General features: G+C 39.7%; 2 protein-coding genes across 2 annotated transcripts; one reads left to right on the top strand and one right to left on the bottom strand.

Moving 5' to 3' along the window:
• Positions 1 to 1704: 1704 nt before the first annotated feature.
• On the top strand, positions 1705 to 4715 carry LOC119289930. The gene is made up of 4 exons (XM_037569102.1): positions 1705 to 2077; positions 2680 to 2729; positions 2844 to 2896; positions 4036 to 4715. Exons 1-4 carry the CDS (start codon positions 1821 to 1823, stop codon positions 4366 to 4368), a joined length of 693 nt encoding a protein of 230 aa, XP_037424999.1. The 5' UTR covers positions 1705 to 1820; the 3' UTR covers positions 4369 to 4715.
• Positions 4716 to 5656: 941 nt separating this feature from the next.
• On the bottom strand, positions 5657 to 11937 carry LOC119289919 (probable protein phosphatase 2C 71). Its single transcript, XM_037569092.1, has 9 exons — positions 11669 to 11937; positions 11078 to 11580; positions 9855 to 9916; positions 9531 to 9600; positions 8645 to 8732; positions 6729 to 6898; positions 6509 to 6652; positions 6294 to 6422; positions 5657 to 6199 (listed from the first exon to the last, which is right to left on the bottom strand). The coding sequence occupies exons 1-9, from the start codon at positions 11841 to 11843 to the stop codon at positions 6032 to 6034; spliced, it is 1509 nt and encodes a 502-aa protein (XP_037424989.1). The 5' UTR covers positions 11844 to 11937; the 3' UTR covers positions 5657 to 6031.
• Positions 11938 to 15526: the final 3589 nt, after the last annotated feature.

The raw sequence follows: 15526 nt of genomic DNA, 5'->3' as shown, positions 1-15526 counted from the left end.
TGGAGGAAAATCTCTACACCATCCAATTTTCTTGTCTAGGAAATTGGGAGAGAGTCACTGTAGGATCATAAGTAGGCTAGAGGGGATAAAAATTTAATATTTTCCCAATTATAGTTGTAGGAATTTTTTAGCAATTATCACAAGTGAAGTAGCACCCTACACACGCAAGCTTAAAGAGTATGCAGCGAAAATTAAAGACTTTGCATATGAACGTAAAGGAGGGGATCAGAGATATCAAACACAATGAAGACACGGAGATTTTTGGCGTTGTTCTAATAGGTGACGCTATCGTACATCCACGTTGATTGAGACTTCAACCCACGAAGGGTTATTGCTTGATACATACAAACTAAGCATATACGCAAATTTCAGTCACAAAAATGCAGAAGCATAAATGCAAATGTGAATTTGAGACCCAACATACCTAAATTGACGAAGCCTACTACACCGAGATCTAAATATGTGGCCTATTTCCATAATATTTTCATATTTGCAATATTGACCACATATTTAGGCCCTGTTTGTTTGGGCTTTTGCTTCTGCTTTTGCGGCCTTTTCACTTTGGCAAAAATGCCAAAAAAGCACCTAAATAAGTGTTTTTTGCTTCAGCTTTTGGCTTATATCATCATATAACAATATTGATTCATAAGCAAAAAACCCCTATTTAGGAGCTTTTGCCGCTTTTTGCCAATGCAGAAAAGTTGCAAAAAGCAGTAGCAGAAGTCCAAACAAACAAAGCCTAAAGTCAACTCACAGTCCACCTCGGTTAAGTTTTAGTTTCCTTAACATGGATATAGTGGACTACATGTTAAGTTTGAGAAAGTACAATAGACCATTTGCAAAAAAATGATGACGGTACAAATTAGATAGAAACTTAAATGTGGTGCATCGACGGGTTGAGTTGGATAAAAGACGTGTCGCCATGGTCTCTATAAATCTTTAAAACCAAAAACCATACCACTAATCAAATATAATCTTACGTCTTTCAAGGTTTTTATTAGTATAAATTATACTCCTTCGATAAGAAGAAGTCTTACATTAAGTTAGAGAGGTAGTAGAATCCAGGGCCATGTATATGGCTATGGATTCTTATTATTTTTTAATCAAAAAGAAAAGAATTCAGAGCCATATATATAGAGGTCGCCTTTTCAATATAAAACCAAAATTACCGATTAGAGGAGGCCTTCTGTTTTAGGCAAAGAGGAGGCCTTCCTACGGACGCGGTTGTTCTGATCCCGAGGTGAGTTTGGATGAACAAAAAATAAAATAAAAATTCAGAAATTTTAAAAATCTAGAAAAAAATTGTGCCTCACATTGAAAAAAATATATTATTGGTTACAAAATTCATCACCGGATGACATTCGTGGAAAACGTGGCCTCCAAAATGTTATTTTCGAAAGCATCGGGATTTTTTGTCACGTCTTTCACGAATGTCATCTGCTGATGAAACTTTTCACACAAGTAAAAAAATAATCAATTTTTAGCACAGAATAAATTTCATAACCTTGAAATTTCTTTTCAATTCTTTTTAATTTTACTTTTTTAGATGGTTCTTTTTAATTTTACTGTTCGCCCAAGCTCAGGTTGGGATGAGAACAGCACTTTCGCCTTCCCATGTTCTGCACTTCACCGGCCCAGCCCACCACCGATACTCGTCCAATATCAAGTCCACCACCCCACAGGCCACAAGCCCACACGTCCCGATCCCCCCCGAAGCTGGCGGCGGCTGGCTGTGGCACGCGAGCACCACGGCCGGCGGCCATGCCCCAAAGCCCCTGAAGGCCGCCGCCGTCCCCGACGCGCCCTGCACCCACCACGCGATGCTTCCGGCGCTGAGACCTCGCCTCCGCCTCCCCCTCGCCCACCTCTGCCGCCGCCTCTCCTCGTCCTCGTCCGCTTCCGGCGAGGGAGCTCCCCCCGTCGCCCCCACGGACGCCGCGGCGAAGGCGCGGGAGGCGCATGCGGCGCGGATGGAGGCGTACAAGAAAGTGCAGGAGTTCGACTGGTCCAGCGGCGCTGATTGGAAGACGGCCGCCAACATCCTCTTCACGGTGCCCCCCAAGCGCAAGGAGTTCGGGTGAGCATTAGGCAATAACCATAGTAACTTGTCTCGTTGCAAGGTTGTCACCATGGAACCTTGTTTGTGGAGCACGGATCATGGAAAATCATGATGCATTTTGTTCTACTTTGTTTGCATATAAATCATACCCTTCTGCCAGGAATTAACCACAAAGAAGATTTTCTTTTGTGAGAATCCTACTTCGCTAAATCCAAGCCCTGCGAAGATTTTCTTTTCTCATACTGAGCTGGCAGTTGATTTAAACCTTAGCTATGTGACTCCTATTCTGTTAACGTTCAACAAATCATGCCTGAACTGAAGCTAGGAAAGTTCTCCATGTGTTCTAATAATGAGGTCATGGAAATAGAAGTTGCATATTTCCTCAGAATGAGAAGGCGAGACTAAGATCAATATTAGTACGGGAGGTCATAGTTTCTATCTCCAGTTCTTCCCATGGTGCTAATAAAAAAACATGTGTGAAATCTAGAATGCCTTTACAAAATTGAGGAGCATTCAATCTATAACATTTTCTTGGAATGCTGGTTTTGGAGATGATTTCTGTTACAAACATATTCCTAATGGCAGTCTTTTTTGATTTCTATAATTCTTTTGTATTTCAGGCTCGACTTCCACCTTGTACAGCTCTTCTTTGTTTGCATGCCCTCACTAGGTTTGTTTCATGATCAACTCCATTCCTTTCTGATATGTAATCTTTGGGGTGTCAAATGTGAAGTTCTTTTTCAGTTTTCTATGTTTACATTGCGGCTTTTGTTTTGGTGTGCAGCTGTCTATTTGGTAGCCCAGCATGCGCGAAGTGAGATCAAAAGGATGGAAGCGGTAATATGCTGTGATTCCCTCATACTGCGCAGTTTCCTTTGGAATAAAGGATCTCTGAAAATTTTGAATCTTGTACAACAGTGGGCATAAATATGACCTATTGATATCTTTATTATTTAGCGAACATTATGCTGCAACTTGTTTTCATATATCAATGCTACATGACTGATCCTTTGGAGCTACTAAGTGAAAGAGTTTGACTTGTATGACATTGGCTCTTAAGCCAAGTACTCTTAGTCATGATCATTCAGCATTCTAAATGCGCCCTTGGTTAAAGCTCTGTGATAAAGTTTTAACCTAAATGCACGTACAATGGAACCTGTTAGGGCAGTTGAAATTGTTAGTTCATGTGCTGTGGACTTTTCAAACCATCGATGTTATAGTGATCACTCTCTGCCAGATATGTTATTTATGTGCCGAGGCACATGTAGCACTTTTTTTTCAGTTACATTGGTTACTGAGCCATTTTATTAGGAGATCCTGCAGGTAGATACTCTATTTTGGAGTTCTCTTTCTACATTGTGAAGTATGAACACACCAACCTTGTTACTTTTCACTAAAAAAAATTGCACTCTACTATTAATGCTATCAGTTACTTACTAGAAATATGTTTGTTCCCTACGGGCTAAAAATGTTATGCTACATGTTTACATATCTGCAATTTCATGATAGATTTTGGTATTTCCACAAAAAAGTATTAAGTGATTGGTGAGCAGTCCCTTTTCAATCTCAACTGTTGGTAGCAAATCTGGCTGTTGGAAATATCTCAATGCAAACAGACCATCGCCATCAATTGGTTTGTTCACAGGAAATATTATGTGTGATACAGCGGATATATACACCTTAAGCAGTTACAGGTTTCTAAAGAATGTCATAGTTTCTGTTCTGAAAGTATACTTTAAATATCAAGTTGTACAAACAGTTGCTAATCTGAAGGTTGGACGTTTGCTCCGAATTCCATATATTCCAATAGGAAACTATACTTTTATGTGGAAACCATCCGGTGTTCAAGTAAAACTAAAATTAGCATAACTCCAGACATTCCACATGTTATTCTGGCACTTGATAGATTCTTGTCACGATATGAAAGGCATATTCAGTAAACATTTACTGATGGAGTTTTATGTTGCTTGTCTCAGGAAGCAGAAGTAAAAAGGAAAAAAATCGAGGAAGTAGAGAAACAGAAACAACTTGAAGCCGACTCTGTTAAGGAGGATGCCGATTCGAAGCTGGCAACGGTTTTAGTCAGGTTAGATACATTAGAGGGTGTCGTTAAGGAAATTGCAGAGGACAAAATGAGAAGCCCTGCCCATACGAAAGAGGAATCTCTGAACAAAGGTGAGACATCATCTCCTGATAAGGCCTCTGCTTCAAAAAGCGATGGAAGTGATAGTCAGCTAGCGTCAGTCAAGATTAAGGACATCAAGGATGCTACTAATGCTCCGCCAGATGCTGACACAGCAGGACACTAAACCTGACAGAGGCAAGACAAATGGTGAGTCAAATAGTTGACATGCTGTTTTGGGGTGCTTGTAGTGATCCTTTGAAATGTGTTGTAGCCATCTGTTCAATTTGCAGTCTGTGGAGCAGGCAAAGGGCTAGATCCGGTAGCACCTTTTCTTTTTGAGGGAGAACAGTTAGCACCTTTTCTTTTTGAGGGAGATCAGTTAGCACTTAGAAGTCATGGCTACGTTGATCCATTTGCCGAAAATTGTGGGAGCTTTGCTCCAGGTTGGTGTATATCCGCTCTGTCAACTATAGAGTAAAAACAACTCATAAAGTAACCTAATCCTGAGGCTAAAGTTTTGTTTGAATTTCATTTTTCAAAGTTGCAAGTTTCAAACCTAGGAAAATAATTGTACGCATATCCATTTTTCTGGTTGGCCAAAACATGTTTATTGGTTGGTAGATTAGCGTAGGTCAACAATCTTGTGGCTCCAGGTTACACTGGATCATCATAACTATATTCAATTTTCGCGCACAACCAGAATTTGTAAGATCTGACAATTCCCTTTTTTACTGATGTGTATTGTCTCTGGTGGTAACCGCAATGTACCTAACATCAGGTTTTCCCTCTGAAATACTACATATATATGGCTCGTGTTGAGCCAGAATTCCTTGTATCATCTGTCATTTTCACCGTTTCGATTACAAATAACATGCTATGGGCACTCTGGTCTTTATATGTTTCTGTAGGAGGCCAACGAGTTTAATTTTGAGGAAGGAGTGTAATACTAGTCGAAAAACTTCCATTTGCCTTTTTTCTTTTGAGTACGATATTTGATTCTAATTTTGAAAATAAATTTAACTAATAAAACATGAGGTATATGCCATAGAAGTTATACCACAGGAAACCTCTTTCAAATACAAATTCGATGGTATAAATGTTGTTGCATATAATTTATACTTTGTTAGTCAAATTAGGGCTAAAAATTAGCCTCAAAATTCAAAGAGACCTTGTATATTTGGATGGAGAGAGTTTTTTCTTTCTTTTTAAAACTAGATTCATCGCGGAGAAGGTGTATCGTCACTAATAGAAGGATACAACAACCTTCGGTTTACACTGATTTAGGAGATTAGCCACCACACCCACTATGACCACAGCGACAAGGGCTCACTTTACCTGACAAGGTCTCGACCGATGTCGAACACCTCCATAGCCCGACCAATTCCCTAGGGCTGCTTCTCCATCGGCAAGTGCCTAGAGGAGTTGGCGAGTGTCTGACCAATTCCCTAGGGCTACAATTGACAGTGTGTTGATGTACCAGTAACAACTTGACGCCATGAATTTCTGATCATGTTTTGATCGTGAATATTACAGTTCAAATGCATCATGCATCATATTTCTACAGCCCAAAATTTACACAAGAACACCAGCACCAAACATAAATTTAGATCACTTACTTACATGCGCGAATTGCGCCTTGCTCATCAGACCAGACCAAACCAGACCAGGTGTGTGCTGTACCATGTGCTTCTTGGATTAGACTACTTACATAGGCGAACTTCGCCATGCACACCACTGCACTTCTTGTCGCGCAACTTCTGAACTACTGATGCAACACTTTCCCAGACAGTGCGTGCAGCTGCCTGCGACCAAAATAATAGCTTGTCACCTCGGGGGCCTTCTACAGCTTAAGCTTCGGATCTCCGGACGATCGACACAACGACGGCTGTGTCGTCCAGTTTCCCCCCGCTGAAACCTAGGTAACCCGCCGCGACAGCAGAGTCTGAAAATGGGCTTCTCCGTGCTCCAGACCTCCCTACCTCATGTGCCCTGGCAGCAAGGTGCTCGGCCATCTCCTGCGAGTAGAATAGTCAGGCGTGCCATGATTCAATCTTGAGACCGAGATTCAGGGTTTTTTTTTTTACTTAGAAAGCAAGTTGATGATTCTACCGCTGGTTTTAGATCTGCCTGCAAAGATTTCGAGATCATGGCTGCCGATTCTTGTTCGTAGACGTTGTCGAAGAGGCCATCGGTGGCTGCTATAATGACATCACCTTCCTCTATGTCAATGGTATAATTCTGAAAAACGCAGTGGAAACAAGAGTGTTGGTTTTCAATTATTCATATGGTGCGGGACTAGACTTGGTACCAAAATTTTTTTTTACCTCTACAAGGGTTAAGGGATCAACCCCTTTCTCGATTTGATGTGGAAAATTGAAGCCATAAACCATTGGTTTTGATTTCGCATGTACTTCTCCATTCCTTATCACCAGAAACCCCGAGTCTCCAATATTTGATACATGAAGAAGCTGTGACAATGATAGGTCCAATAAGTATGACACGAGGAGAAATAAGAACTGTGATGGTCTTGATAAAATAACAGACCTGGCCATCAAAGTGAGCAACTAAGACAGTCGAAGAACCAGGAGACCTTGCTTCTGCTGCAGCCTTGGAGAGAACTTGCTCGGGTGAAAGCTCAGAGCCTCCTTCACTTTCCGCTATTACTTTTTTACAGCCATCCATAAGCTCTCTTGCATAAAGTCCTGCGTTGATTCCTAAGTACAAATATTACAACAAAAAATTAGCACTGTGGCATGCCTATGAATAACCATGTGCACGAAGTTCCAAATACACATTTGCCAGACGTCAGGTAAAGAAAACATGAGCTAAAGTCATGGTGTTTATATTTATCTTGAGATCTATGATGCAGTTCTTCTTAATGTTGCCAACAGTACAAACCTATATTGACAGTAATGCTCCCTAACTTGAAGTCTCGAAGACCACGTCTCAAGAAGAAAATTGTCTGCGCATGTCTATAGAGGCTGTGAACAAAGGCTGGCATTTAGGAATTAGGACATTAATCCCCTAAAGAGTAATGATCCTACTTCTTGTACCCAGAGCCAAATTGAACTGATATAATGCGTTTGGTAGTGCACATCTTAAACCAATACTCATCTCTCAGATCCTGCCGTTTTCTACTTTTCTGTTTCAACTTGTCAATCTACATATTTATCCGCATATTTCTGAGGTATAAAGATACAAAATATTTTTCTCTTACAAATAAACATATGGAATTGTAATCAACCACATCTTGTGAATTAATTATTACACATACAAAATAATAAGAGGTAAGAGCACTCGAGGCTTGACGCATCTCTTAAGTCTATAGTTGGTGCACGTGTCATGCTTTGCTTTTCCAAGGAATTGAATTGTCATTTTGCAGCTCAATGGTCATTGTCTAACCCTTACAACTTAGTTCTTGTCATCATCCCGGCACTGGTGGTACTTGATCTATGTACAGTACCTTATTATAGGATTGGATGCAGACCAGACTAAATCGGTTCTTGATTTCTCACTAAATTGTCGTAAGTACCTGCTTGCAGCATTATTTCCAGATAATTTCAACTCTTATTAAGCTTCCAGGGTCCAGAAAAAGAAGATTTATGTTTTAAAACTAAATTATGCAAAAGGTGTTTCTTACTACAAAATAGCATCCCTGTCTTATATTGGTATATGTTAGTTACTTCTGCTGAACATCCACAGAAGGTAGAAGTAGCGATCAGTGAATAACGTTTTCCCCACATATCGGTAGTCGTCTTTCACAAAGAATACACATTCTACTGGCTAAGCAAGGTGCCCGTGCTACGGTACCATAAAAAGAAGAGATGGAACATGGTTTACTAAATTAATATGTCCAAAAAAAATTAGACCACAAACTTGCCTGCTGATATGAAGCATTATAAGTTAAAAGCTAAAGAAAGAAGCTTGTTGACATGAAAATGGGTGAAGGAATTGGGTGAGGGGTTAGGGGAGATGGCATCCGGCAGGAGGCATGAGGATTCTGGCGGGGATCGCTTGCTGTTGTACGTGTACGTTTTTATGGCCCCATTTTTCGGGGCTTTGAGAAGGAATGTTGCTAAAGTTAATGGACGACCACCAACAGTGAGTTAAGACTTATGACCAGTTATCTTATACTCTCTTTGTCCAGAAATATAAGGTGCAGAATTATATGGATTGAGCATGCAAGAATACTATTATTGTATTTTTGTTGCAAAAGTTACATTGTTACTAATTTTAGGCAATTTGTAATCTAAATTATAGTCAAAATTATGCAATGGAGACTGTACAAGGTCAAGAGTGCCTGATATTTCTGGACAAAGGGGGTAACAAACTGCCTTTGTAAAGCAATCTAACATTAAGATTTAAGACTAGCATCACCAACTGAATGGTCTATAGAAGGCCAGGCATGATACATAAGGTTAAACTACAGAATCAAAACCAAAGAAAATTAACCTACTAACCTTCAAATGACCACTGACCAACTCCATCTGCCACACCAAACCAACCATTGTGTTCAATAAAATAAGCATCTTCTCCGCCTGTCGCTGCCTGGGAAAATTATACAGATATCACAGCCAAAGTGTCAGCGGGAGCTTGGATTAGCCTTATGATGGCCCATGAGAGAGATAATAAAATATATGTTACTGGTAGCATTGACTGCCACATAGGCAGTTCTAGAGGGTGGGCCAGGTGAGCCCAGGCACACCCAGAAATTTTGAGAAAAGTTTAGGACCAGGTCTACAGAGTGCAGACTACAGCCGATCAGAAGGCAACCCAGGAAAATTTTGGTGTGCACACCCTGTACATAATTCCTGGCTCTGCCACTGGATTGCCAGTGTACTGCATATATTGCCATGGATAAATAAAATGTACTATGATGAAATTTTTGTACGTTCTGTGAGAACTGCAAAGATCAAAGTATTAAGCCAGTTATTTTCTCCAAACACAATTTTATCGAAGTAGGATACATAACACAACACAACACATCTCCATTTTCAACCTGGAATTTTCATTATATATATCTAGACTTTTTTTTTTAGAAATGGCTGTGATACCTGAAAACCTGGAATTTTCATTATATATATCTAGACTGGCGAAAATAATCGTGTAGGCAGATCAATATGTTTCCCTAATATTACTTCACAGTTTTTTATGTGCTACTATAAAAGTTACTGCCCAGATTTGGGTATCCTGAAGAGTAGAAAACAACCATCTTTTGGGATCAGATGAAGTACTGAAAAGACGGGTGAGCAACTGACATTATAAATAGGTGAAATTGTGTTTCTCAAAAGAATAAGTGAAATTGCTTCTGCCATTTAGAAAATGCAGGCGCAGGACAGTTATTACCTTCGAAGGATGAGGCAAGATTGCAGCACCCGATGTCAACAAAAGCGTCGATGAGGCTACTGGAACCGTCCTATATATGAATATTGAACAAGAAAGAATGATCAGATCATTTCGTCAAGATTGTGTTAAATGTTTAAATACAGTAAAAGCCATAACATTTGGTTACAGAGATGCATAACTATATGAAGACAATATATATGTATGCCATATTCATCTTTGCAAGAAATAGCAGCACAGACGGATTATATGGAAAAGATGATATTGACCACCTATGGTTTGAAAATTGAAATATTTGAAATAGAAGTGAGATGAAGAAAGTCATGCCTATCAGAACTCTTCACTTCTGAAGTGTTCTTTTCCCGATCCACCTTGTTGTGAACTTCTCCCTATTGTGGAAAAAGGAGCAATGGTTAGCCGCTAACCTGCATGTATCCAACTGAATACCACAAAGAGACATCTAATTCATAGCATAAGTTCTATGCCCACAAGCCAGAAGTACATGTCTTGCTCAAAAGGTTATTTCCACTTTACACTTAAGTTTCCAGATTATTTTCATTCAACTGGTACTGGTATGCATGCATTTCATGTGTTAATCTCTCACATAGTATAAGATGTGGTCCCTAAGCAGACATGGTCAAGGACATGTCCATTTTGCACTTAAATTTCCAGACCAAAGTTTCATGGAGTATGCGTGCGTCACTTCATCTGGTATACCTATCTCATATGTTGATTCATAGAAAGACAGTCTTTATTATCCCCTCTTTTTGGGTACATAAGCCCCCCTCGTATTCTGGATCAAACTTTGGCTATGAGTTAATAACTAGCAAAGCATAACTGGCTACAAAACAGTATAATATTGGATTCGTATTTGAAATAAGTTTCCAATGGTATACTTTTCGTTATGTATAACCCATATTTTGTTTGTTAGATTATAATGGTCAAAGTTTGACCAATAATGCGATGGGCCTTAAATACCGGACCCTGAGCCCTGAGGCAGTAGTATAAGATGTGGTCCCTAAAAATATATGGTCAATTAGACGAGGAGAGAGCGAAACAAAAATATCATGACAGCAACACACGAAATCAAGCATGATCCAGAACATCAACAGATGGGGAAAGCGATGGCCCAACAACTGATTCCCACAAAAATAAACATTAAAGGGTATGGTTTGCTAGAGAAAAGATAAAAGGTTATGGTCCGTGATCACTCGAAACAGAAAACCAGGAGTATATTCAACAAATGTCGAACGCCTCTGTTCTGTTCGGGGTGTGTTCACAAGCTCAACAACCATAGCAGGTCTGGAACAACGACCGTGAATGTGAACTACAAACCTAGATGAGCTAATTAACAATGTCCTGTAACAAATTTACTGTCCTTTTTACTGCTAGTGAAACTCGCAGACACATCACAAAGTACTCAAGCTACAAGAATGGTGCATCCACTTCGGACAAAGCAAGACTGAGAAATGTCGAGAACACTATCTGTACACAGCAAGTCAAGAAATCAGAGAGAAATTGCCTAATTGAGCACACGGAGGAACACATACCGCTGCTGGTGGGATGGTAATTCCGGATTCCGTGGCCTCTTGGTCGTCGCTGCTACACTCTGCATCCACGCCAGTGTGGGAATCCTGAGTGACAGAGCCTTCCGACGAAGCTCCCGCATCCGCATCCACCTCCTCCAAACCAGCAGGCGCCGTCGTGTCCGCCTCCACAGCCTCACTCTCCTCCGAGGCACCAAGCTCACCTCCGCTGCCGTCAGTATCGAGCTGGCAGTCGGCCGGGAGAACTGCCCTTCCACTAGCCAACCCGGCCTCCGCTTCAACACCGACACCGGAGCTGACGGCCTGTTCGGGCGCCTCCGACGAGGCCAGCGAAATCTCACCGGCGTCAGCTGCCGTGTGTGGATTCGGCTCCTCGACGCGCAGCTCCGGGCGCGGCGAGGCCGAGGCATCCGCGTGCCCAGGGTCGGGGCCGGACGCCTTGGGCTCCGGGTGGTCTTTCACAGGCGGGTGCGCGAAGTGGAACACGACGCTTCCGTCCGCCAGCTCTGCGGCCACGGCAAAGGACTTACGCCGGAGCGAATCGAATCAGGCGGGGAAGGGGACGAGGAGTGAGGGGGCGCCGTTACTGCTTACCGGTGGTGGAGTGGAGCTCGGGGACGGCGCGGCAAGGCGATGCCACGGCCGCGGCGACCTGGGAGCGCGGCGGGCTCCGGCGGCAGGGCATGGGCAGCGGGGGCGGGGGCTTCGGGGAGAGCTTGCCACCGGGGCGCAGGTCCAGCAAGCCCCCCGCCAGCGGCAGCTCCGCCATGGCTCAGCTCAGCTCACCTCGTGCTGGGGAGAGAGAGAGAGAGAGAGAGAGATGCTGAACTCAAGTGTGAGGCGGAGGTGCGAGGGGGCTCGTCAAGGTTTTGAGCCGTAGATTAGCTTTCCATTGCTTGAACCGAGAAAAGGACTGTAATGGCGGCTCGCAGGACAGACGGGCCGGTGCTTCATTTTAGGCACTCTAGGTTTTGTTTCAGGGGTAAAAACCAACTTTATTCATGAACTGTGGTTTATTCTGAGTAGTAGTAAAAGTTTTTAGGCACTGTAGGTTTTTTTAGAATTATTTAAACACTGTATGTTTTTTTAATATGGTTAATAGTATAGTCAACATGCGGCTATATAAAGTTGACACATCATCTAGAGTCAACCTAGTAGTCTGCTAGTATAATAGTTAGTCATACTAGTATACTACTATATCATTAATATGTGGCCCCACCTTTTGTCCCACAGAGTATGTTGAAGTTCGTGCTACAGCCTGCTTATGTCACCTTATTGTACTTGCTTTTAGGGGTAAAAAACAATTTTATTCATGAATTGTGGTTTACTCCGAATAAAGTTTAGGCATTGTAGGCTTTTTTTAGAACTATTTAGGCACCGTAGGTGGAAGGCTAGATGGCACCATTAAACACATTAACATGTGAGAGAAGGGTGACCAACCAGCATGGCCACCTGGCGCATGCTGGTTGGCCGTGGCGAGTTTTTTTTTTGCAGATTTTATTTAAAGGATGAAATGAGACCTTTTCTTTTCAGAACTTTTTTTGAAGATTATTTTTGAAAGTGGAAGTGAGACTTTTCACTTTTTTTTTGAGATTTTTTAAAGATGGATGTGATGTTCATGTTTTATGAGAAAGTTTTTAAAATTTTAAAATGAAGGTGAGGTTTTTCAATTTCCTTTTTGTATTAAAAGAGAAAAATACACGCACAACTTTCTCCTAAAAGGCCCGTAATGACGGCCCCCAATCACTAGTTTAAAATAAACCGCGAGTGCTTTATCTCGCATTAAGCGAGTGCTCGCTTTTTGCCCTACGTTGTCGACTGGGACGGCCCTGCTCTATCAGTTTTTGGTTTCTTTGCTGGTTCGTTCGCCATGACCAACCAGCATGGCCACCTGGCGCATGCTGGTTGGCCGTGGCGAGTTTTTTTTTTACAGATTTTATTTAGAGGATGAAAATGAGACCCTTTCTTTTGAGAACTTTTTTTGAAGATTATTTTGGGAAGTGGAAGTGACACTTTTTCTTTTTCTTTTTGAGTTTTCTAAAGTTTTTTAAAGATGGATGTGATGTCCATGTTTTACGAGAAAGTTTTTAAAATTTTAAGATGAAGGTGGGGTTTTTCAAAAAAAAAAAATTACATTAAGAAAGAAATACACGCACAACTTCCTCCCAAGAGGCCCGTAATGACGGCCCCCAACCACTAGTTTAAAATAAACCGCGAGCACTTTATCTCGCATTAAGCGAGTGCTCGCTTTTTGCCCTACGTTGTCGACTGGGACGACCCAGCTCTATCTGTTTTTGTTTTCTTTGCTGGTTCGTTCGCCACGACCAACCAGCATGGCCACCTGGCGCATGTTGGTTGGCTGTGGCGAGTTTTTTTTGCAGATTTTATTTAGAGGATGAAAATGAGACATTTTCTTTTCAAAACTTTTTTTGAAGATTATTTTTGGAAGTGGAAGTGAGACTTTTTCTTTTTCTTTTTGAGATTTTTAAGTCTTTTTAAGATGGATGTGATATCCATGTTTTACGAGAAAGTTTTTAAAATTTTAAGATGGAGGTGAGGTTTTTGAATTTCTTTTTTGCATTAAGAGAGAGAAATACACGCACAACTTTCTCCCAAGAGGCCCGTAATGACGGCCCCCAACCACTAGTTTAAAATAAGCCGCGAGTGCTTTATCTCGCATTAAGCGAGTGCTCGCTTTTTGCCCTACGTTGTCAACTGGGACGACCCTGCTCTATCTGTTTTTTGTTTTCTTTGCTGGTTCGTTCACCACACTCGGTGGGTTGGCTTGTTCCGGGGCTTTTCGTCTCTTTTTCTTCTTTCTTTGTTTTTTCTTTGCTTCTTCGCTATTATTTTTCTTCTTTTTTCTATTTTCTTTAGTTTTTCATCGTGTTATTTCATTTCCCCTGTTTGCTGTTTTTCTTTATTTTTTCTTGGTTTTCATTATTTTTTCTTTTCTCTCATTTCTTCAATTTTTATTTAGTTCTTTCTTCATTTTTTCGGTTTTCTTTGTGTTTCATTTTAAATTGTTTATTTGTACATTTTTCCTTTTATTTGGTTTATTTTGTTTCCTTTTGGTTTGTTTCTTTCTTTTGGTTTTCATTCTACATTTTTTGTATATGTCAACAACATTTTCTAATACATGTTTTACATTTTTACAATAAATAAAAATGAAACATTTTTAATACAAGGTCAACATTTTCTCTAATACATATTTTTTAACATATTTCAATGTTTGAATTGAATACATGATTAACATTTTTTGAATACTTGGTGAACATTTTTAATTTTTTCAAATGCTTTATTAACATTTTTCAAATACAAGATTAATATTTTCTAACACATGGTCAATATTTTTCTAATAAGCATTTTCTTTTGTTTTTTTATTTCATTCTACATTTTTTGTATATGTCAACAACATTTTCTAATACATGCTTTACATTTTTACAATAAATAAAAATTAAACATTTGTAATACATGGTCAACATTTTCTCTAATACATATTTTTAACATATTCCAATGTTTGAATAACATTTTTTGAATACTTGGTCAACATTTTTTAACTTTTTCAAATGCTTTATTAACATTTTTCAAATACAAGATTAATATTTTCTAACACATGTTCAATATTTTTTCTAATACACATTTTTACACTTGTCAAATGCTTGGTTAACATTTTTCAAATACAAAGATTAACATTTTTTGAATACTTGGTCAACATTTTGCCTATACATTATTTTAGACTTTTTCAAATGCTTGATTAACATTTTTCAAATACAAGATTAACATTTTTTGAATACTTGGTCAACCTTTTGCCTATACAATCTTTTAGACTTTTCCAAATGCTTGACTAACATTTTCCAAATACAAGATTAACATTTTCTAATACATGGTCAGTATTTTTTCTATGCGCATTAAACATTTTGGAAATGCTTGATTAATATTTTCTAAATACAATATTAACTTCTTTAACACATGGTCAACATTTTTTGTAAACACAATTAACATTTTTCAAATGCTTGATTAAAAAAATTCAAATACTTGTTCAACATTTTTTCAAATGCTTGATTGACATATTTCAAATACTTGTTCCACATGTTTTCAAATGCTTGATTAACTTTTTTATATACATGATCATTTTTTAATACACAGTGAACATTTTTATACACATTTAACATGTTTTCAAATGCTTGATTAACATTTCTATACAAATGATATTTTTTTATCTTTTTGTAATACATGGTCTGGCTCAGACTTCGATTTCCAGGCTTTTGGATTGGGCTTTGGGTCGGGATTTAGAGCTTTGGGTCGGGCTCTCGGATTTATTTTGTGAATCCTTACTAAAATTCAATGTTTAGGCCAAGCAACAAATGCCACATTTGCCTAAGTATCTTTGGCACAGTATTTGTACATGACCGTAATATAATTTATGAGGCATTTCGGCTATAAGAGAAA

This window comes from Triticum dicoccoides, chromosome 1A (assembly GCF_002162155.2).
Source record: "Triticum dicoccoides isolate Atlit2015 ecotype Zavitan chromosome 1A, WEW_v2.0, whole genome shotgun sequence".
Taxonomy (NCBI): Eukaryota; Viridiplantae; Streptophyta; class Magnoliopsida; order Poales; family Poaceae; genus Triticum; species Triticum dicoccoides.
Note: the sequence above shows the minus strand (reverse complement) of the source record. Positions and strands in the feature narration are given on the sequence as shown.